Here is a 21,667-nt window from a genome sequence, read left to right as displayed (position 1 = left end):
AGGAATTAATTTAAAAGTTGGGGGGTTTTTTGTTTTTTCCTGAGGTGGAATTGTTCCCAAACAGTTTTCATTTTCTTAATTATACTATGGATACAGTAAGTTTCTGGTGATCAAAAATAAAGTTTTCTTATTGGCAATTTATTAACATTTTGGCTGTTTTAAATAAACAGTAGGTTGAGGATGTTCCCTTTTAGAGTAATTAATAAAATCACAAGCGAAAGAAATTCATAGAGAAAACTCATTGAAATATTTGCAAGCATTCAAATAAAACCAAATAGAGCGCATTTCAGAATTTTTAAAGCTGTTATCTGGTAAAAAAAGTTTTGTGAGGAGATTTGAATTGTTTATCCAACAGTGGATTATATCATAAAGTATTCCTTTGAGGAATTATTTCATGTTTTCATTTCAGACATATATGTGATGATTTCCTGAAAAATTCTTCCCTTTTCCCTCCACACAGTGAGCATGGCCGCTAACAGGCTAATAGGTGCAGTGGCAGGGACCATTCTGGCCTTGGGGGTGATTTTTGGAGGCACAGGGTGGGGAATAGAGTAAGCACTTTTCTTAGTTTGAGTTCTCTGTCTGGTGCCTTAGTGTGTGAGGTAACCGTATGCACCTGAGCCCTCTGTGTTGCCCCTTAGCTTTGTCCTGTGGTGACCGTATTTGTCTGTGATTTGACTGTGTCTGTGTCATGTGGTTTGCTCATGCAGTGTTGAACCTTCTCCTGTCTGGGATAATGTGGGGCATAAAACAATAAGTTTGTGAATTTTTACATTGTCACCATAAAATTAAATGTCTAAGTGTTTCCATTACACCAAATTACCAAAAAAACCCAAACTTGATTATATTGCAAAATAGACTGAGTAATGTGAACTGTTTCATTACTTACAGGGCTTTCAGTCTAACACTCAAGCCAGGCAGATGAAAGCTGATGATAGTCATATAGACATGTAGTTTTACTGTAAAACTTCTGAAGGTTCTGTTGCTAGGATCCTGTTACCTCAAGATAGCACAGTGCTGGACTGTAGTATTCATGTATAAAGAATATGTATGGGCAATTTTTATTGTCTTTTCATAGTTCTAGGAAACGGTAATTCTCAGTGTTATCCCAGTACCCCAATTTTAACAATGGCTATGATTTATATAAATTTGTGTTCCTGTATATATACAAACAAAAAGGCCCATGTAAGAGCTGTCTTCATTCTGCATTCACTGTGCAAACTAAGATGATATGACTACTATTTTGCTGCTCTCAGATTTCTAACTTCTCTGTGTCTCTAGCACTATATATGACATTGGGCACGTGACAGTGGCACCTCTCTGAAGGGGGACTCGTTAGCAGGACAGTCTGTGATTTCCAAGTAGGCTGAGTGCAAAGGCATTCTCACACAGTTCTAGGCCAGTGAGGGAGCACTTTGTGTGTCTGATCTGCAGCCCTAGGAACTTGTCCATACATGGAACTGATCCAAGATTCTCAGAAGAGTAGAGACCTTTGTGTTTACAGGGGACAAGTAGAAAACAAATAGAAGGAAGAAGGTAATAGGTCATTTCCTTGACAAAGATCAGATCTGTGTTTTACTGGTAGCTTTTACAACTGTTTGCTAAAAACTGAAGACTGTGAAAGTTGTAGAGGTTTGGGGGACAGATCCTGGAGCAGAAAACCTAGAAGTTACAACAACCTACAAGTTTATCTACAATTTGAGGACCACTTGCCTTGTTCCCTTCTGTTTCTCTTCCCTCACCACTCTGTCTCAAGCCATTCAGCTCTGACCCGTGTCCCTGACCATTTGTTCTTGCTCCTGTATCCTTCTATACCAATGCCAACTTTTCTTCATCTCTCCTCTGCTTTTATTGCTCACTATTGCTCATTCTTTTAGTTTCTCTTCATTTTTTTTTCCCTGCATCTTGTCAATATTCCTCTGTTCTCTGGTTTCTTCAGATGTGCATTCAAGGCAAGCCACTGCTACTTTTTGTTGGTTTATAGAAAGCATGCAAGGAATGCAAATTCCCTTTAGGCCCTGCTGGCCGGTGGCTGCAGAGGATAGTGTGATAATCACAACCTGATACCAGGACCTGTCCTTCTTTCTCCTTTGTCACTTCACTTGCAAATTGTAAATGCTTGTTCCAAGTGCAGAAATAACTTTAATTACTTAATGCTTTATGAACTTATTTCAGGAATTGTGGGGGACAAAATGGTGCAGTAGTTTTTTTTTTTACCAGATTTCATACAAAAATGGATACTTAACTTTGATAACTTAAACCAGAGGATTTGGCTGGCAAAGCAACAAGCAAGAAAAGACATCAGGTCACCAGAGTTGTTACCTGCACGACAGTGTGCAGTAAACTTGCCTTTTCTAATTCTAGCAGAGTTTCAAATGGTGTCTGTTCTTGTAAAATCTGATGATGATGAAGATTTAGGTGTTCTGTTTTAACACCTTCAGTAGGATTTGTATCTGGATCGTAAAAGATGGCCAGGGATGGTATGATAGCCAGGCCAGAGCAGTGCCCTTGCAGGAAAAGGTGTGCCAGGCAGTTATCTGCAGGAGTTTCCTCCTGATAAATCTGTGTGCAGGTTATAGCAGTAGTGTGGTGGAAAGAACAAATGTACCAAAGTGTCGCCTCTTGTGATAGTCTGGATGGAAAATGATCCCACAGTATGGTGGTTATTAAAACCTTCCTCTTTACTTCTGGTTTGTCAAGCATCCAAGTTCAGTGACTAGAGAGGCTTATTGAGCTGAAACATATGGATTTTGTATTTTTCTTCATAAATGTTCCTTTACTGGTAGCAAAATTCTGGCTTATTAATAATACAATTTATTTGGTAATGCATAATAAAACATAAGGCATAGATCCTTAGAGTAAAGTATAACACATAATTTAATTACATATAAATTAATTAATTTTAAATACTTTTATGTGCACAGACTTTCTTAAAATGATTTATCAGTGATCCTCCTAGATCTCTGTATTTTGAAACTGGATTCAACAGTCGGAGTACTCCTGTTTCATAAATAAGTGGTTGCTGTTTAGTCATATTACCTATTCTACAAGCTTGATTTTTTTTATATTTAAACTTTTCTATTACCTGAACCTAATTGTTTTGTATGTTACCTTATTCTGTTTAAATCGATTGAATTATTTAATATTTGCAGTAAATAAAACCAGCACTGATTTTCTTTATTGAAAGAATAAACTGCTGTTTGGTGATTAGAAATGCACTGTGAAATGGATATACGTCCCTGGGCATTTAATAACCAGGGAGCATAGTGAGAAGAGGGATGTAAAAGGTGGTGATTTGGCACATCTTTATCTAATTTATTACTTTGTTAGTACCAATCAGTTAATCATTGTACCTCTTTTGTGAGAAGATGGCATTCTATGGCTAGAAAGAAATCTGCTTTAGAATTTTTCAAGGCTTATGTAATTTATTACAGATAAATCACTTGCCTTTTGTTCTGTGAGATCATTTGATGAAATCCAGAGTAAACCATAGATCTCAGTCAGATATAGTAGCTCATTAGGCTGCTGTTGCAAGCAAGCCTTAATTGGAACCACAATGCCTGCAGAATGGCACTTACCTCCACCATGCTTAAGCCTGTAAATTTGAGCCAGGTGTGACTTAAAGTCACAAATAAAAGATACATTCTTCCACATTGTGCAAATTTTGATTTTTGTTGTCAAACAAGTGCGCTGTTCATCTGTAAAGCTCACTATATTTTTCTTCAGTCCAAGTATTTTATTCATATTCCTGAATATTCTCTGTGTAGGTACCGCAGGAAGCAATTTTTAAAACTTGGTTTTCTTTTAGCTAATGAGAATCTCCAGAAGCACTGATGTAAGAAACATGTAGTGGAGGCAATAAAGTTAGGTGGCTGCAGTAAATTTTAAAACTTAGGGCTAGTGCTCATTGTAGTGTGTGGGGCTGGGCAGGAACTTTCGTGATAGTGACCTAATGGCTTAAAACTTTCAGTTGTTGCAGCTGCCCTTGCTCTGTCTTTGCTGCTCTCTGGCTGCTCCTCTCTCTTCTTTATGTTAGCTGTGTGACAGTTTCCCAAACTCAGTTTCAGAGTAATTAATTAGGAAATTGCAATTTCTGTGTAGAATTGTTGGTTTGGGGAGAGTGGGGATAGGGGGTAAGAACTGTTTTGAAGGCTATTCCTGAATATGTAAATAGTTAAACAAAAAGTCTGATAGGCTGCAGAAGAACAGTTGAGTTGCTTTCATTTTGCCTTGAGTTCAGATGCAATGTTTTACATCAAAGACTGCAAGAGGAAGTTTTAGTAGAGAGCAAATGTTACTCAAGCCCATTGTCAGTTTTCCTCTATCCTGTGTAAACAGAGCACTTAAGGTTCAATTATTAATATCTTATTTAAGTGTTCTCTTGCCCTCTTCAGAAAATTGCACGAACATACTCTGTGCTGCTTCTTTTCGTTGCTCTTTTTTTCTGCTCTACCCTTCCCCACTTTGTTGTTCAGTAGCTTCTTGAGGATGATGAAGAGATGCTTTGATGTTTGGAAAGCTGAGTAGAAATAAACTTTTATTTCAACTTTCGTTCCCTATTATATAATCCTTTGCTTTTGTCAAACAATTGTAAATTTAGCATTGATGTCATTGTAGGGAGGCTGGACGCTGATGAGTAAGTGGTGCTAGATGCTCTCAGTTTAAATTATAATATCTACATCTTTAGGAGCTCCATGAAGAGAGAACTTCTTGATTTTTTATTTCTTTCTCATTTTCTGTGGTCTTAAAACATATAAGATTCATAATTTTCCCTGTAAGTTAAGGACTTGTTGAACTTTCTTAGTGTCCTCAGCTGACTGTTTATGCAGCAGATAATGGAGTAAGTTACAATGGAATTCACTGTCTAATACTAGGTTTTTATCTATGGTAGAAGTTAGCATAGCACAATGCAGAGACCAACAGCTTTATTTTTTTTCTATTGTTAAAGAAAAGTAAGTTAAGTTGAGCTTGTTGAGACTGTCTAGAGGCATCACCTTGTGTGCTGTCTGTACTCCCAGAATTGCTTGACTACCCTTCAGATGCTTCACAAAATGTGAATGAAGTCATTGGTTCTTATGTCTGTCTTACCCTAATCCTTTATCACAGGTCCTAGTGCCACCAATCTTATAATAGGCTCCATCGCTGGTGCCATCCTGGTAGCAGCTATTGTCCTTGGGGGGACAGGATGGGGCTTTAAGTAAGCACTGCCGCATGTCTTCTCTTCGGTGGCTCTGGCATTTCTATTTCTTGCTTACATCACTAAATTTTGAGCTCCTGCTACAAGAGTTCCAAGTTAACCCCCTAAACACTAACAAACTGCTTTAAACAAGAAAAGAAATTACATATGCAGTAACAAGTGGAGGAAATGGATTTGAAAAGAGCAAATGTTATCAGGGTGCAAAGTTGAATAACAATAAAAGAATTAGGTGAATTAATGAAATTTAAATAAACGCTTAAGAAACAAGGTCTTTTTTTAGCCCCAGTCAGTAGCATTGTTCTCAGAAGCTGATTACATTGATTAAAAAGCCCCCAAAGGATACATCTTATTTTGAATGGAGTAGTGCTTTCAAACTGCTTAACTTTTTGACAAGGAGAAATGTTGTGTAAATGGTCAGTGGTGGAAGGAAGGAGCAGAGTAGTTTTCTGGAACAACTGTGTTAACATAGTTGACTCAGGAATAGCAGACCTAACTTGTTTGTGGTTACTGGGTTTTTTTAAAAATTATTATTGATATACAATTAAAGAAAACAATGCTTCATATTTAGAGAGACCATTTTGAAATCTTGAGCTGTTTCCTGAAAGGTGTGTTTCTCTCCCAGTTCTAGTTTGATGTGTTTTGTAACTCTGAGATCTAACAGTTCAGTCATTCCACTTGGAAATGTTACAGCAAACAGTCTTGTATAAAGGTACTTAATTTCTACCCTTTTTATAGTGTCCATTCTGCCATGCATGGTCTGTATTTGGTAAAAAAATCTCCCTTTAGAATCAGTGTTTATAACCTAACAGATCATGGGAGTAATTAAATACAAATGATTTCTCATGGCATTTAAAGTTGCTGTTTCTTTTCAATGACATGAATCAAGGTAAAGCCATGATGCAAAACTAAGCCATAATTCTTCAAGGAGAATAAGTAGTAGTAAAAATAATAATTTAAAGAAATTTTTCTGTGGCCTCTATTCATATTTCATGTCAGAGTTGAGAAGAAAAAAAAATTATTCCCTAATTGATTAAGGGAGTTATCAAAGTAAAATCTAGTGATAAGGTCGTATTTTTCTTGAAATTCACTTTCAAAGGTCACCAGAAAATGTTTTACTTCTGGTTTATACTCTTATATTTTTGAAGTTTCAGCTGGCCTTAATTAAATATGCATATAGAAGCAAAATATTTCAAAATCTCTTTCAGGCCTGCTGAAAGCAGCAAATCAGATTTTGCTCTTTCTCCTGGACAAGGCAATTATTCCCTATTGTACTGCCTGTCACTGTTGGTGTTCTCAGAACGATTCAGCACCTGACATATTAATTTTTATCTCAGTGCTTGTTCAGCGGGCACTCATGGAAATTAACCAAGCTAGATTCTGTCAAGAAAAAAAAAGAAGTCAGCTTACCCTTTTGGATGAGTTTTCTACCGTAAGAGACATTTGTCCATTACAGGGTGTGCATGCCTAGATGATAGGTTTGTATTGCACAAGGTAGTTTGCTGAAAACAAAATACAAGTCATGAAAATATAAAATAATTAGTCAATTCTTCCTCTTGAGTCTTTTCAAGCTGTCTTGTGCCCTGGCCACCTTTGCCCTTTGCCATCAGCACTGCAGCCCCTGCCTCCAACAGATACAGAGTTTGAGAACTTGCATGAAAGAGAGGAGTAGGACAATCCCTCCCTGTCTAAAACAATACAGGATGTAATTGATTATTTCTTGTGTTTCACACCTCTCAAACTGCTCTCACAAGTGGTCAGCTTTGCACCCTGGTGTCATTTGTTTGCCCAAAGCGAGAAGCTCGTTATCCCTATAGAATAATGGAAATGCCGCCTGAAGCTCTTACTCTCATACAACAGTTTATTCTGTAGCAGAACCTCAAATACACTGGCCTGGCCTAGCTCACAGCTTGAAGTGCATGTTTCTTCTGGGGGCCAGGGGGGAACAGAAGAGGCTTTTCAGCTTGTACACAAAGAGGGTGAGCAGTTGTAAACCCCCAATACTTGGCTTCAGATAGATCTGGAGGGACAGATGAGGATAATAAAGGGATTTTAACTTTTCCTTTTTTTAAGCAAGTGATATATTTAGTCTCTGCAACTATGAGAGAAGGTAGCTAATGCTTTACAAACTGGGAGATGTGATTTCTGTTTCACAGGTTATCAGATGTTCATATGAACATACGGTACTGTGGTGTCAAGTCCATATCAAACGTAAGCTGCAACTAAGCAAACTTTGTTCATGAACTGAGGTGTGGGGGTTGGGGGTTGGAGGGGAAGTGTAAAAGAAGGCTTGGTGCAAGTTCAGAGTAACAAAGCAAAAACAGCTCAACAACCAACTTCCCATTTCAAGCATTAATCCAAGGTTAATTTTCAGTCAAGTTAATGTGTGGACAGAATAGGAAAGAAAATGTTAACTGACAATTTTACAGAATATAGAATCTCATTAGACATTTCAGGTGGCTTAAAGGCTGTGGGTAGAAACCTTGTCAAGAAGTAGATTTTACTCAGTTGAGTCTTGCATAGTACTTTTAAATCTGTTGGTGTTTAGACACCAGTAAGAACTTGATTTTGGTGCAGCAAGTCTTTGCAAGGTTTCAGTATACAGTGGTTAATACAGGAAGGACATTTTTACCATTAGAGCAGCTCAGAGGCCTATACTTTTTTTCTATCATATATTCACTCACTTCTGCTAAACTACTGCAATAATAGAAGTCAATTAATGCTTTTGTTACTGACTTTAACAGCAATTTTGGTAATAAAACACTGCTAAGAGATAATACTAGTAAGAGTGATGTGAAAATGCACATGAAAAGCTGCTGCTTATTATATTGGAATAAAAAGTGGCAGATAGCAAATTGATTGTAGGCACAATTCTATTTCCAGGAACTGTTCTTAGCTAAGAGCTGCAAGGTTTTCTGTTTTGTTAATAGAAGGCAAATGGAGGAACCAAAGACATACCCAGCTATAAAAGGTGCTGAGGTTGCATGGTTTGTGTGGTTGCATTTAGACCCTGAAGGTTTCCACAAGTTAAAAGAGTGTTTCATGAGGAAGGAGGCTTTGATCCCTTATCAGTATTTCCATTAACCATGAATTGTAGACCAAAATCCAGTCATCACTGCACAAACAGCAGTTAGAATCAAACATGAGGTATTTTCTCTTTTTTTTTTCCCAAACTAGTGGAATAAATGGGAGGTCAGTGTCTTATTTTAAATTGCTTTTTTTAGTCCCTCATTTTGTTAATTTAAATCAATTTTGTAGCAAAAGTTAATTTATTTAAGCTCTTCTTCAGCATTTGAACCATGCTTTAGAATGCCTATGAAAACATTAGCTAGTTGAAGTGGTTAAAACACTGGGTTTGCATAAAATCTGTAAATACTTCAATAAAGCTCTTTGTACTTACGTGATCACACACAGGGGCACACATTTGCAAGTAATGTACTCCATAACCACATTCCTGATTAGTTGCACAAAAGAATTCAGCAGACTGCAGCAAAGTATTTCTTGAATACATCCAGCCCTTTTTGAAACCAGTTTTTTTTTCTGAATTTTTTTTTTTTTTTTTTGTAAACATGACCATGTTAGGTAGTGATGTGCTGTACCATGGAGTGCATTTTTGATTAAAAATAACCAATACTTTTCTTTTTGTTAGAGACCCTTTTTTTGGTTAGATTACAGACAGAAAGGCTGACCCTCATTATTTAAAGAGGCATTTAATAACTTTAAATACAAAGAAGAAGTTGACGTTCCAAGATTCTCCACATAAACCAACAAAGGACTAGGAAACAACATTATTCTTCTGTGTGTCCTTCCATAGAGGACACTTCTGCCCCCTTACCATTTAACTGAAGCATAGCAGAGGGAACTTTGTACTGCTATAAATGGTGGAAATATCCAGAACCTGCTACTCACCTACTCTTCTTTATTGTAATTTTCTTGGGGAAGAGGGAGACTTGTTCTATTTGCCAATTTAAGTTAGACTACTAATTGTCTTCATTTTAGAATTATAATGATTGGTAATTCAGGATGAAGGTAATCAGAAGAGAATTTATATTCCTGCAGGGTAACACCTCCCTGCCCACCTCTGAAGTGCCACAATGGCAGCTCTTGTTAAGGCTTTGCATGTGTGTACTGTTTCCTTTTTGACACTGTACCTCATGTTCCGTATTTCAGGCTCTTATTTTAGGTTCTTCACATGTTTTTCTCTCTCATACAACATTGTTAGCAGAATATCCTAAGTGAAGAAAGGCAGTGCTTTGGTCAGTATCTTGTTCCTCAAAGGCTGTATTTCTGCTGAATAAAACTAGGAAATAAATATATGGTTTGGACAGAATGCATGATGAGGTTTGTACTAGAACACTACACTAGTGAAAATCAGATTAGAAAAGAGCAGATAAGATAAAAGTCAAAAGAGTTTTGTTAGATTGTACTGTGAAGCTAGCATAGCGTCTTGTCTTCTGGACCATGTTCTAAGACTTTATAAAGTCCATTTCTTTAATTAGAGTAAGCTCAGATAACAATGTAATTCACTGTCTGTTTTAAGGACTTGTCCTCTTCAAGCAAACAGGAATATGGTACTTCCCATATAGTAGAAAGACAAGTTATGTCAACGAGATTTTTAATCTGCATTGTTGATTTAAAAGGACTGACTGATTAGTAGTTTATCAGTAGTACTTGAATTCAAGGATGCTTGACAGCATGTAAAAGGAGGTGGGGGGGAAGAGAAGCGGACATGTCCTTTTCCCATTGAAATTGGCAGGACAATCAGGACAAGCAGCCTTTAACTCACATTTAACCAAGTTTTGTAATATTCACAATTCCCATCTGGCAGTTTTGTAAGTTGGCCTGAAATGTAATTTCCTCATCTCAAATTTACCTGTAGTTTAGAGGACTAGGAATTGAAATAGTGAGGTAATGTCAGCCTCATTCCAAAGGAGCATTAGTACAGTAATCCTGGAGGGGAAAAGACTGAAAGATGAATATAGTAATCTTCTTTAAGAAACTAGCAATTCTTAAGTATTCATCTTTCACAAATCCAATCACAAGCATCCAGGGAAAAAAAAACAAAATCAAGGATGCCCAAGAATTACCAGCCTCTGGAAGTATTCTCACAAAGAAGTTGCCTTTGCATTAGACTCAAACCATCACTTACACCTTATGTATAGAATAAATATTGTAGCAGTGGTAGTGGTTAGCAGGGCTGCAGAAGATTGAAAATCCAGGGGTTGGTCTGTAGCTTTAGGGAATATATGAATTCCTATTCTGTATTTTTTGCATGTTGGTTTGGTGGTGGTAGTGATGTGTATGCCCAATGGTAAAACTAAATGCATGAGCCCCTTGCTTGATGCCCCACATAAAGCCAGATACTGGGGAGGTTGCACCCAACTTTTGTTGTTGCTTCCTAATGTCTTGCTGTTTGACATAGGACATCAACATCGCAGGAGATTGGATGTCACCAGCTTGCTGCCCACTGTTAACATTCAGTTCTAACCACACAACTGACAAAGCTGTCCAGTCTCCTTCGAATGCAATGTCTCAGCTGTCTTTTGCACCTTAACTAAGATTCACAGCACTTTGGTCAACAGTGTGGTAAGAGCTCACAAAGGCACACACTTCTGTCACACTGAATTACATAAACTACATTCTGGTGTAGCCAGAGCTAGGCTCTGAGAACTCAAGCCTCTGTGGGCTGAAGTGTTGCCATTCCTGGCACTTGTGACTCATTCTCTTTAGGTAAACATGTGCATTCCTGGCCTAGTGCACACATGTGGTACTGGGAGTTGAAAAGTTCTGTAAATTTAGAGTACCACTTGAAGTACTACAGAAATAATTGATTTCTGTATGCCAGCATGATCTTTAAACTGCATAAGGAAAACCAGTACTTGATATCATGCTGTAGAAAGCATGCAACCAAATTCCTTAAATAGTTACCCCTTGAAAAATTACTGGTTAAACTGTGTGTCAGTGTGAGCCTTTTACTTTGCTATGACCTTAGCCATGGCTTTGTTCCTGTTATATCTAAGTAATGTCTTGCATTTTTCTCTTTCCATCTCCTTTTGATGCAACCTGGAAGAAATGTCAAAAAACGAAGGTTCGATCCAACTCAACAAGGCCCTATCTGAAGAAATGCCATTCAAAAAGCTGCTTCTTGCACTACTGGATTTTGGGTATGATGTCTTTGCTGTAGCTACACAGGAACTAAATCAGTACAGAAGAACATGGGAACAGTAACTATAAACACAAAGTTGGGATTTGAATTGGTAGAACACTGTCCTTTTTGGAGATAAGTTGGAAATACTTCCTCTCTTCACCTTCCTATTGTTAACATTAACTGACAAGTGGTACAAGCAAACTGCTTCAAAAATCAGGTGTTTTTTCCCCTTTCTCAAATTAAGGACACGCACAGACCAAGTGCAATAAGAGAACTGTTCCAAAATAATGGAATTGCAAAAGATTCTTTCCCAGCCTGCTGGCACTCTGACTTCACTTGAGTTCGCATGACTTCTTTTTTCTTATCAAACTCCAGTGGCATGAGGAGCTAATTTTGAAAGGGTAACGTGCATGGCTCACATACAAACAACCAAGTTAGCAAGCTGACCCCAAGCAGAATCTGCAACCCAATAAATACAAACCACTGGGAAGCCAGTGCCAGGCATCAGTAGCTTTTCCAGCCACGCAGTGCATTCTGCTGCTGGACTTGACGGTTCCCTGCTCCATGAGCTCACTTGTCCACCTTGGACAGGAGTCTCTGGGGCATGGAAGCTAGTGAAGGACGGATGGAATTCTTCCAAGGAGGAAAAAAGTGTAAATATGGAAATAAGATTTTGATGTATCATTTTCACAGATTATATATAAATATATATATATGAGAGAAAAGAATTTCCATATGAAAAGGTTCTATTCTTTACGTAAATCTATTTTTGATGTTGGGTTTGGTTTTGGGTTTTTTTCCTCCCTTTTTTTCTGTAGCATGTTGTACAGCAGATGTTCTGGGCTTGCTCAAAAAAGGCAGATAACAGCATGCAGATGCAGGGAGTTCTGACACCAAACAGATGTGATCTAAAGTTTGTATGCTTGAAACCAAAAACAATTAAAATGTATAAATGCATATCTATGTATTGACTATAAGTCTGAATTACTTTTTTTGGCTGTTATACAGACTTTTCCATTATATGAGTAACACACTCTCAAACTAATCACAGAAGTGCCAAGCTTTTTTTTTTTTTTTTTTTTTTTTTTTTTTTTTTTTTTTTTAAGAAAAGCTACTTTTTTTTCCCTGCCTAGATCCTGTAAAATAAACACTTAAATAAGCCTTAAAATACTCAAAAGATGTTAATGCTTGGAATGAGTTATTCTTGTCTTGCCTTCTGCCCATTCACTTGAAACAACTTGCAAAGGTGACTGACCTTTTTAACTCACTCCCTGTATCTCTTTGATGCATGTCACTTTTCAAAGTTTAATGCAAGATTAGTACTTTAACCCATGGCTACTGATAGCCATTTACCACCATCACAATATGTGCAAAATCCCAGGTACTTTCACATGTGTTGTCATAACTTTTAGAGACACCTTCTGTACAAACACTTATTTTGATAGAGTAGTCCTGGCCAGCAGTCCTGTGTCCCTAGGAGCCAGGCTCACCTGGTTACAGCTGCCTTGAGAAAGGTTTGTGAAGACGTCTAGTTTAGGACTCCCTTAAAGTACAGAGCTGGACAGTCTGGCTCATCCTTTTAATCTTGACTTAAATAATTTGGTAGGTGAAGTAACAGAAAATTTAAATTGCTGTGTCTGATAATCAGAATTCAAGACATTTGTAATTTTGGATCTAATTTAAAAGTTGTAGTTTAGTAACAAGAGAAGCCCAATTACACTATGTCCTGCATCTTTGTTCAGAGGAAGTCTCAAGTTAGCTTTAAGAGCCAAAAAATTAAAAAAATGCTGCAGACATTTTCCTGTGAGTTAAAATAAACATCATTTCAGTTATTTTTCTTATTATGATAAATGTTCAATTCAATAGTCTCAAACTGTTGGTTTTGATTCACAGTTATTATTAAATATTTTCAATCAGCTTTAACAATCACATTTACACTTACTACATTATAAGTTAAAGGTGCTGCACACAGGTAGTTGACATTAATAGAAATTATAAACCTTATTCTGAAAAAATTCTGCTTGGCTTTAAGCAGAATTAAATTAGTGGCATTTCTCTGATGACAAACCAAAAATACTTGCAACTGTATTATGGTTCTCTAAAAATGCTTTGATTGGCAGCACAATGTCTAACCTTTCTCAGGTTTTGCTTCCAAAGCAAGCATAACCCACAACAGAAACACCAGTGGTATCAAAAATTACAATAAGTACAGTCAACTGGATATACGTAAACTACCTGTGTAATAAACCTTGGAGAAGCATTTCACAAACAACATTGTTAGTGTGTGATGTGATGTTCTAAATCAGACCACAGTGGTCCCCAACTATTATGTATATATGTTCAGTGCTGGAGTAACTTTTTTATTTACACCAGCAGTTTCATAGCAATTAGGATTTCTTGACTGAATTTATGCTTCAGTCCTCAGCCATTGTGTGTATAGGAAGAACACACTTTGCCCTGTGTGTACACAACACAAGTGACAACACAGCTCAGAGTAGGTTACAGGCTGAAGTGCTTCCTGTGCTGGTAGACAGTTAAAACCTGGATATGATAGTGTTGGTTCTGTACATCCCCCTCGCTGTGCTTTGGGAAGTGCATCTCCATTTAGCAGTAACTTGTTCATCGCAAAGCCTCACCAAAAGAAGACCAGGTTGACTCTGCCTGCATTTCATCCACTCTACATTTGCTCCATTATTTACCTATTCAGCTGGACAAGAAACTGTGGTAACTGTATAGCTCATTCCAGTCTGCTGCATGTTCTCACTGATTTGATCTGATACTCCTAAAGAGAAGTCTGCCAGGCAAATTAACAGCTGTATAGGTGCATGTTGAAGAAACAGATTATTAAGGCTGGAGTCTAACCAATTTTTCTTTACTATGCAAAGATGGGTATTGAACAAACAGATGAGACAAATGCCATAGAATACTTGAAGTTATGTTTTAAGCCTGATCAGTCATGTTTTATATTTATTACTGTTTTCACTGTTACTCTTCCTTTTAAAAATTATTTGTAATTATTTTTTTAAGTGCACAACTTGATGTTGTTATAAATCAAGTTTTTGTTTGAAGTTAATACTCATTCATATCCTGTTGGCTGCTAATGAATGGAAATTCAATAGTCCTTGTTCTGCATCTTAGCAAGATGAGTATTAAAAATGTCATGAACATGGAATGGAGTAGTTTTTAATTTTCAATCTTTTTTTCTTACTGTTTATTCTCTCAGGTTAATTTAATTTCCGTGTTCAAGGAATCATCACCTTTGTAGTACTGAAAATTGAACAGAGTTTTCTTTTATGAAAGATCTCAAACTGTGTCAAATCTCTCAGTGAGGTTCTGTCTGTGGGGGGACGTTGCACGCAGCCTTTCCGCTGTGCATGGAGCCAGCGCCTCGGCACCCAGGATGGGCCCAGCCTGCTTCAGTCCCAGCTGCTGGCTACACTAAGTTCACTGAGACCTGGAGGCTTTTGTTACACTTGAGAGAAGCCTCTTCCAGCTTAACAATCTGAATTATATAATTACAAGAAGTCCAAAATAAGGCCCTTGAAGTATTCTTTAAATAATTACAGCATAACAACCAGATACTCTGGCCGTCACTTTAACGGAATACTGAATGAAACTCCATTTCCCTTTCTTTTTTTTGCCAGATTAACTCTAGTGAAGCCAGCCTGGGAAAATTAAATGGATGCATGCCCCAGTTACCAGATAACAGCTGATATTGTTTTGCTTTCTCCAGCTCCAGACAGGAAAACAAAATACACTTTAGTGTTAGTATCTCCTAAGGTTCTTTATGAAAGCATGTTTCTCATTTAGAACAGTAGAGTAAGGGAACATTCTCATTAATGGATCCATTATTATCCAGTTCTATTTCCTGTGATTTGAATATAGGATTTATCTAAAAACTCAATATAAGAATGCAACATTTTGGCTAAAATTAGAATAGACAGTCATTCCTTAAAATAGGTGTTGTCTTTTGCAGCATATGAATAGAAAAGAGACAGATACATACGTGCTTTTGATTTTACAAGAAAAAATTCATAGAATTGTTTTTGAAAACTTAATTCCAGCACAAAACACTGAAGAGTGATCTTACTGGGGCACGTACTGTGGTCAACAAAACCAACACAACACCAAGCCAACAACCCAAACCACCTCTTTTGTTCTAAATGCACTTCCTATAGATTCCTACCTACAAGAGTGGACAAGTTCATTTAACAAGAATCATCCATCAGTAATATGACAGAGACTGATAAAGTGCCCATCAAAAGCTTAAATTAGAAAAGGTAACTAAGAATTTTAGTCGTAGAGATGCTCAAACCAGTACAATTGAAAGCAAAAGGTCACAAAAATATAATCTTAAAGCTACACATACTGTAATTCAGTTCAGTGATTTATTGTTCACAACTCAGCAATGACATTGTTGTAGGTTTGTGGAATATGTTATTTAGTGGGAACAGGTAACCCATGAGGGGACACAACCCCTACCTAAGTACAAGGACTCCACATCAGACCAGCATCCCCAGCTACAATGTGTTATTTCTGAACAGCCACAAACTGCTGCGGGCAGTGTAATTATGAATGCTCTAATCTGTAGAAAACCCATATTCAAGTGTCAGTTGGTTTTTCCTAATTAAAATTTTCTTCTAAATAGGCTTGGTTTTGTAATAAGTCATAGGCTAGCCCTCATATTTACCACTAACACTGTAACAGGCCATGCTTTAGTGTGGCACTTTCTGAACCAGTATAAGAATTTCCCCCTTCAAAGCTGGTAACTTGAAGCATGGAGGAACTTAAATGCATTTTACACGGTCCAAATCCAGCTGTCAGACTTCATAAGCACAACACTCCACCAGTGTATATCATACATTCACAGATTTCCTCAGCCATCAGCCCAGCTACTGAAGGCTTTGAATTTGCTTTGGAGACTGTGAAGCAATGTCTGCACTACAGAGAGAAGTTGAGAGAAAGGCTGGTTATTGCAGCTGTATTTTAAGTGGTGACAAAGGCACGAGCACGACACACTGGTAACATGCTCTGGGTTGTAACAGTTTTGCCTCTTGTGCAGAAACAAAGTGCCCCCACACATAATATTTGCTGCTTCACTGCAGCCTAACCTGGACACTGTCCAGCCAAAAAATAGCACAGGCAAACTACTTTTGATTGGTTTCCTATCTCCAGCTGAGATGATGATCAGTTTATTCCCATGAATGAAACATGTCTAAATATCTCAAACCTAGTGCTATTTGCATAAGCCTTATGAGAAATTTTTAAATGGTAGCTTCATGACAACCGTGCTAAACTTATTTCCATAAAAATTGCAGGAAGCACAGGCTAACAAGTCCTCCCTGTTTCCCCACTTGACTGCTTTGAAAGTGTTTTGTGCATAATGGAAACAAGAATCAATGTCCTCATCTATGTTGCCCTCACACTTTACAATTTATTTATTGCCTTGAAATAGAATAACCTTATTATGACCTTATTATTTCACTACAGTTTTTCATAGACTGGGTCTTTGGACTATTGGGTTTTAATTATTTACTGTCTACCCACTTTTAGAGGGGATTCCTCAACACACACATCACTCAGTATGATGCGGATTCACAGCACAGTACATAAAAGCTTTACTGTTCCAAGAAAGGAGTATTTAGTATTGCAGAAAATGGAATAGATCTGTGCCTAATGTCTAATCCAGGTAATGGAGCACAACCAAACAATTCACAGTACTTGTAAGAGCAGAGTTACTTGCTTAGAGAAACAATCCCTCCTTCCCCTCCCAGCTGGCTACTACCCTGCAGGCCAGTGGAGGTAGAAGCTTCTGTACCTGAGGATTACTGAAGCAAATGGCAGCAGCAACACCAACTGATACTCCTTGTGAGCCTGCAGCTTTGACAATGTCCTAAGGACCCTTGGTGGGAGTTGTGCTGAGTGGCAGCTTGTGCTGTCAAGCTGAAGAAAGTGCCCAGACCCTACCAGCACAACACACCCCTGTTTTCCCCTGGTCAGTGGTCTGAGCTGCGTGGCAACAGCACTGGGGACACCTAAAGCTCCACCTGTCTATAGCAAAGCCTGACTTTCAGCTTTAATGCAGTCACACAAAGATGCTTCCACTCATCTCTTCAGCTTATGTCAACAGTAATGTTTATCTCCCTAACAAGGATCTTTTGCCAAAACATTCATAGCATTTATAACATTTATAGTCTGGTTTGCTCCAAAACACAATACCTGTATAATAAGAGAATAAACGTACAGAACTTGCAGTAGCAGTGTTCATGGTTTTGTTAAGTAGTCTCAATCTGTTCTTTCAAAAAGAAGGCTCAAGTTACTTTTAAATGTAAGTACAAGAACAACTGTCTATACCTCCATCCATGTATTTACATTGGGATTTTACATATTCTGACCATCCATTTCCTCCCCAGACTTTTTCCCTTGTCAACACACCCTACTCTGAGAGTGGCAAAACAATCAGCTCAGATGGAGGCAAAGTGCACAAGCAAGCCTGCTCCCTTTGGAGTCAGTCACTTCTCCCCTGTTTCCTTTCAAGCACATCTGAACTCTGTATTGCTATTTCAAGATATGCTCCATTATTAAGTTACTCTGGCAGATAATGTTAACAGTAATAGTTTACAGGCAATGAATGCTTGACCAGGATTTCTGTGCAATGAGAAAGCAGTTCCAAGAAACTGAACTATTTTAGTGCCCTCCAGCTTTCAATGAAAAGCTTTGGAAAATTAAAGATTTTTACTTCTACTTTTGTAATGAGGAGGTCCTGAACACAAGACTGAAAATTGCCTCATTTGCAGAAAGAAAGAAACAATTCCATTACAAAATCTTGTCTGTGTGCTGTTGGATCAGAGGCCTGGGCAGGTAGGTAAAAGATTCAGGTCCCATTACATCTTTGCTTCAGTTTTCCCTCCTCTGATTTGGTTGGGCATTTTTCACTTCAAACACAAGATCTCTAGGACAGGAACTGTTGTACTTAAAAGTGACCTTTGGCACCCAGGCCAGGGAGCACTGGATTTAGGTAGAGCTGGTTTGCTGATAAGTTTGAGACAAAGCACCCCCCGCCCCAAGTATTAAAAAAAAACTATAATCTTCATGAAATATGCAGCTTTTTAGCTATGCCTAATCAGTAATAGGATAGAAAAGACATTGTTAAATCAAACTATAGTAATTTCAAAAGTTCAAAATTAAATTCAGTACATAGAAATCCACTTTAGTATCACCTTTGTAGCCTTTGAGAATAGGTTTCAAAGGGTACATTTGTGAAATAAAAATGGGAGTTTCAAAGGCTGAGTGGCCAGACCTATTAAAAATAAGGAAAATATATACTCAATATATAATATTTTTTAAAGAACAAAAAACCTTCAATGGTTTATTTGCCTCTATGACATGGTTCCTTACTGATAATGTATGGGGTTTGCTCATCTAAGTATTCTAAATGACAGAGCTTGTACTACTACATTCAGGAAAATCATTCAAGAAGGCAGATTTCTTTGTCAATAAATTATTCATGACAGATCTTGCACATTAAAAAAACAAAACAAAACAACTTTCTCCTCTGACATCAACAGTAGTGTACTTACAGGGCTTCACATCTGTGGTTTGAAGAGTTGCAAGTACTTCATAAGGGCCAAAGAACCCCAGCAGGAACTGGTAGCAGAACACAGAACAAAGCAGATAGTCCAGCAAACAGTCTGAGAATGAGCAGGCAACCAAGGAGAGACAAGGATCCCAAAATTCCGTTTCACACAAGGCAGAATATCCATTCATCTCATTACAGAATCTCCTGTAAACTATTTCTTGGCCCTAAATAGTTTGCTCCCCCCCCTCCAATTTCTTCTAGAGGACTATTTTCCCCCAAACAGCTTTGAGTGGGAATGTGCAGGCTCCTGGCACAGGGTCATGGCTGCCAGGGGAGTGTTTGTGCTGGGGCATGATGTGACAGTGGCAGGGCTGGCAACCTTCCTTGGTGGCCCACTGGCATGACCCAGGAGCTGCTCTGAGGCAAGCATGCTCAAACATCCTTTTCTCCCAAGAGCTGTGAGAAAGAAACACCCTCAGAACAAGAAAAGGTAGGAGACTCCACATTGCAATCCTGCTCAGCTTCAGGAAAGAGCACACTGTGAAAGTGCTTGTCTTCCCCAGAAAACTTGGCTGTAACTCCCTGGGAGAAACTGATCCCATAACAGCCTTGCTTTCTTACATGTTAGTGGCAGTTTTATGAAAGCATGTTTCACTGAACAGCTCCTCTAACATGACATACCCAGGGTGACTCTCCTGTCTGCCTGGAGTGCTGAAGATGAGAAGGGTTTCTCCACTGTGTGTAGGAACAGGAGGAAACAGGAGAGCTGAGTCAGGAAAAACCAAAGACTTGATTCTGGAACAGTGACTTGATTCTGGCAATGAATCCCTTAATTAAGAAACTAATAGTTGTCTGGCAATAAATATCCAAAATGCATTAAAATGAATCAAAAGATCTCTAACTGAATGGTTAATGGGAGACAACTTGCCCAAAAGACACAAACAATTAACTTTTAATGTACTATACTATCAAGTTTGGGGCTCTTATTTTCTTGGAATGTTTTAGTCTAGAGAGAAACGTTGTCACATCCTTTACAAAGGTCATTTGCATTTATAGTGTCACATATCACCAGATTATGTTTTCAAAAACATATATTAATTTTTAACAAACATTGCTTAGCTTGCTTGCCCTTGTAAAAATACACTCCTTTTCAAAGCTTGTGTTAAATACATTTGCCAGGAGAAGGATTACCTCTTCTACAAATTAATTTAAATAAGTGGCTTCAACAATGAAGCCAGTTCACATTTCTGACATGTCACCTAAATTTACTCTTGGGGAAAATATGGCCCTGGAGACAGAGCCACTCACATACAACAGCATGCAGCATAGAGAGAGAGAGAGAGAGAGGTGATTAAAGAAAGACAAACCTATTCTAATGGGGAGCAGCAGATCCTCAAACCTTTAACAGAAAGCCACCTCTCAGTATAGGCCAGAGATATGTCAGGGAGTCCACAGGGCTCCAGCTCCTGGCACAGAAATACCCTGGTCTCCTGCCTGTCCCGTGTCTTGTCAATCCATGGAAATGTTGCAGGTCATCAGCAATAGTGTACAGCACTGAAGAACTGTATGTTTGAGTAACTTAAGTAACTACATCTTTCCACTGGTCAGAACTGCTTAAGTGTTGCATCACACTCAGTGACTTTACTGCTGGCCATTTCAACAGAGAATAAACATAGAGGGTTGTTTAGAGCAGTGTGGGGTCAAACACTTCAGGAGTAGAGATTCAATCCACAAAAAAAAACCAAAAAAACCCCACAAAAAACAAACAAACAAAAACAAAACAACACAAAAACACAACTTGACATCAAAAATTTAAAAAAAGACAGGTTTAGACACTCAAAGCTTTCTACATATCATATTGAGAATTAATAAAATATTGCTGCAGACTTTAAATCAAGTCTTTAATTTCATTTCCAAGAAGCTCTTAGGTATGTTTGTCAGGCAGCCAATTTTAAGGACAGCATTCTTCGGCTTAAAAGAGAATTGGAAAAGCTAAAAGTGGTAGTAAGATTCCACACTCTGCCTTTGTGGATTTTGAAGAAAAATCAAGCTTCTTCCAGGCATTTAAATCTAACAGACCTTTGGGTTTCCACCACTCACAAGTTTTGCTTTTGCTGTCACTTAGCCAAGTTTGACACAAGGCTGGGATAATTTGGTACCAAATACAGCAAAATGCAAACTTTCAGCTAAGAATGTGTCTGTAAAGCATTTTTTTAGTAAGCCGAAAACAGGTGTCTTTCATCATGAGGGACATTTTAAAAAGCTTAATACTGCATTCAGATGTGGCTGCTTATGGAAGTAACAGGCAAGCTGTACATCCCATCACACATTGCTGTCTCTCGGTCTCAGTGCTGAATCTCTTTTCTAATGTGTAAGCTCAAGCAACCATAAGCCACTGCCTATTAACTTAAATGCTAATTTTAAACCATGTCAGAAGGTTTGCTGAAAGCAAATGCAGGAAGGAAGCAACTCTGTTTATAGTTATTTACACCTTTGCTCTATTCAAAATGCAAATGCCAGTGAAATGGCCTCCTACTTCTCTTACTTATCTCTTATTCTTTTATCCTGATCATTTATCCTTTTGCTTTTTTTAAATATTTTTTTCTGGTAAAAATAGCATCCTTTCTGTAGTGTTACATGACGAGAAACCTCTATCTCATCTATGAGTAAATAATCAACTTTTCCTGATAAAAATATCCTTCTGCAAATGACTCTGGATATGACCTACAGCTCATGTGAATTAAAT

The 21,667-nt window shown here is 37.9% G+C and overlaps 1 protein-coding gene across 5 annotated transcripts in view; it reads left to right on the top strand.

The window, feature by feature from the left end:
- Window positions 1–14,514, top strand: part of ADAM23 (ADAM metallopeptidase domain 23) — a 70,299-nt gene extending 55,785 nt beyond the window's left edge. Inside the window, exons 25-27 of one of the 5 annotated variants that reach the window (XM_056496389.1) lie at window positions 5,107–5,197; window positions 7,351–7,405; window positions 11,265–11,378. In XM_056496389.1, the coding sequence (XP_056352364.1) occupies window positions 5,107–5,197; window positions 7,351–7,405; window positions 11,265–11,378 (260 nt within the window). Of the gene's footprint in view, window positions 1–460; window positions 838–5,106; window positions 5,198–7,350; window positions 7,406–11,264 lie in introns of those variants that run through there. The other 4 variants (XM_056496385.1, XM_056496388.1, XM_056496384.1 and 1 more) reach the window with 4 other exon arrangements.
- The last annotated feature ends 7,153 nt before the right edge of the window (window positions 14,515–21,667 follow it).

Source organism: Oenanthe melanoleuca, chromosome 7 (assembly GCF_029582105.1).
Source record: "Oenanthe melanoleuca isolate GR-GAL-2019-014 chromosome 7, OMel1.0, whole genome shotgun sequence".
NCBI lineage: Eukaryota > Metazoa > Chordata > Aves > Passeriformes > Muscicapidae > Oenanthe > Oenanthe melanoleuca.
The sequence above is the reverse complement of the archived record's forward strand: the minus strand, read 5'-3'. Positions and strand labels throughout refer to the sequence as shown.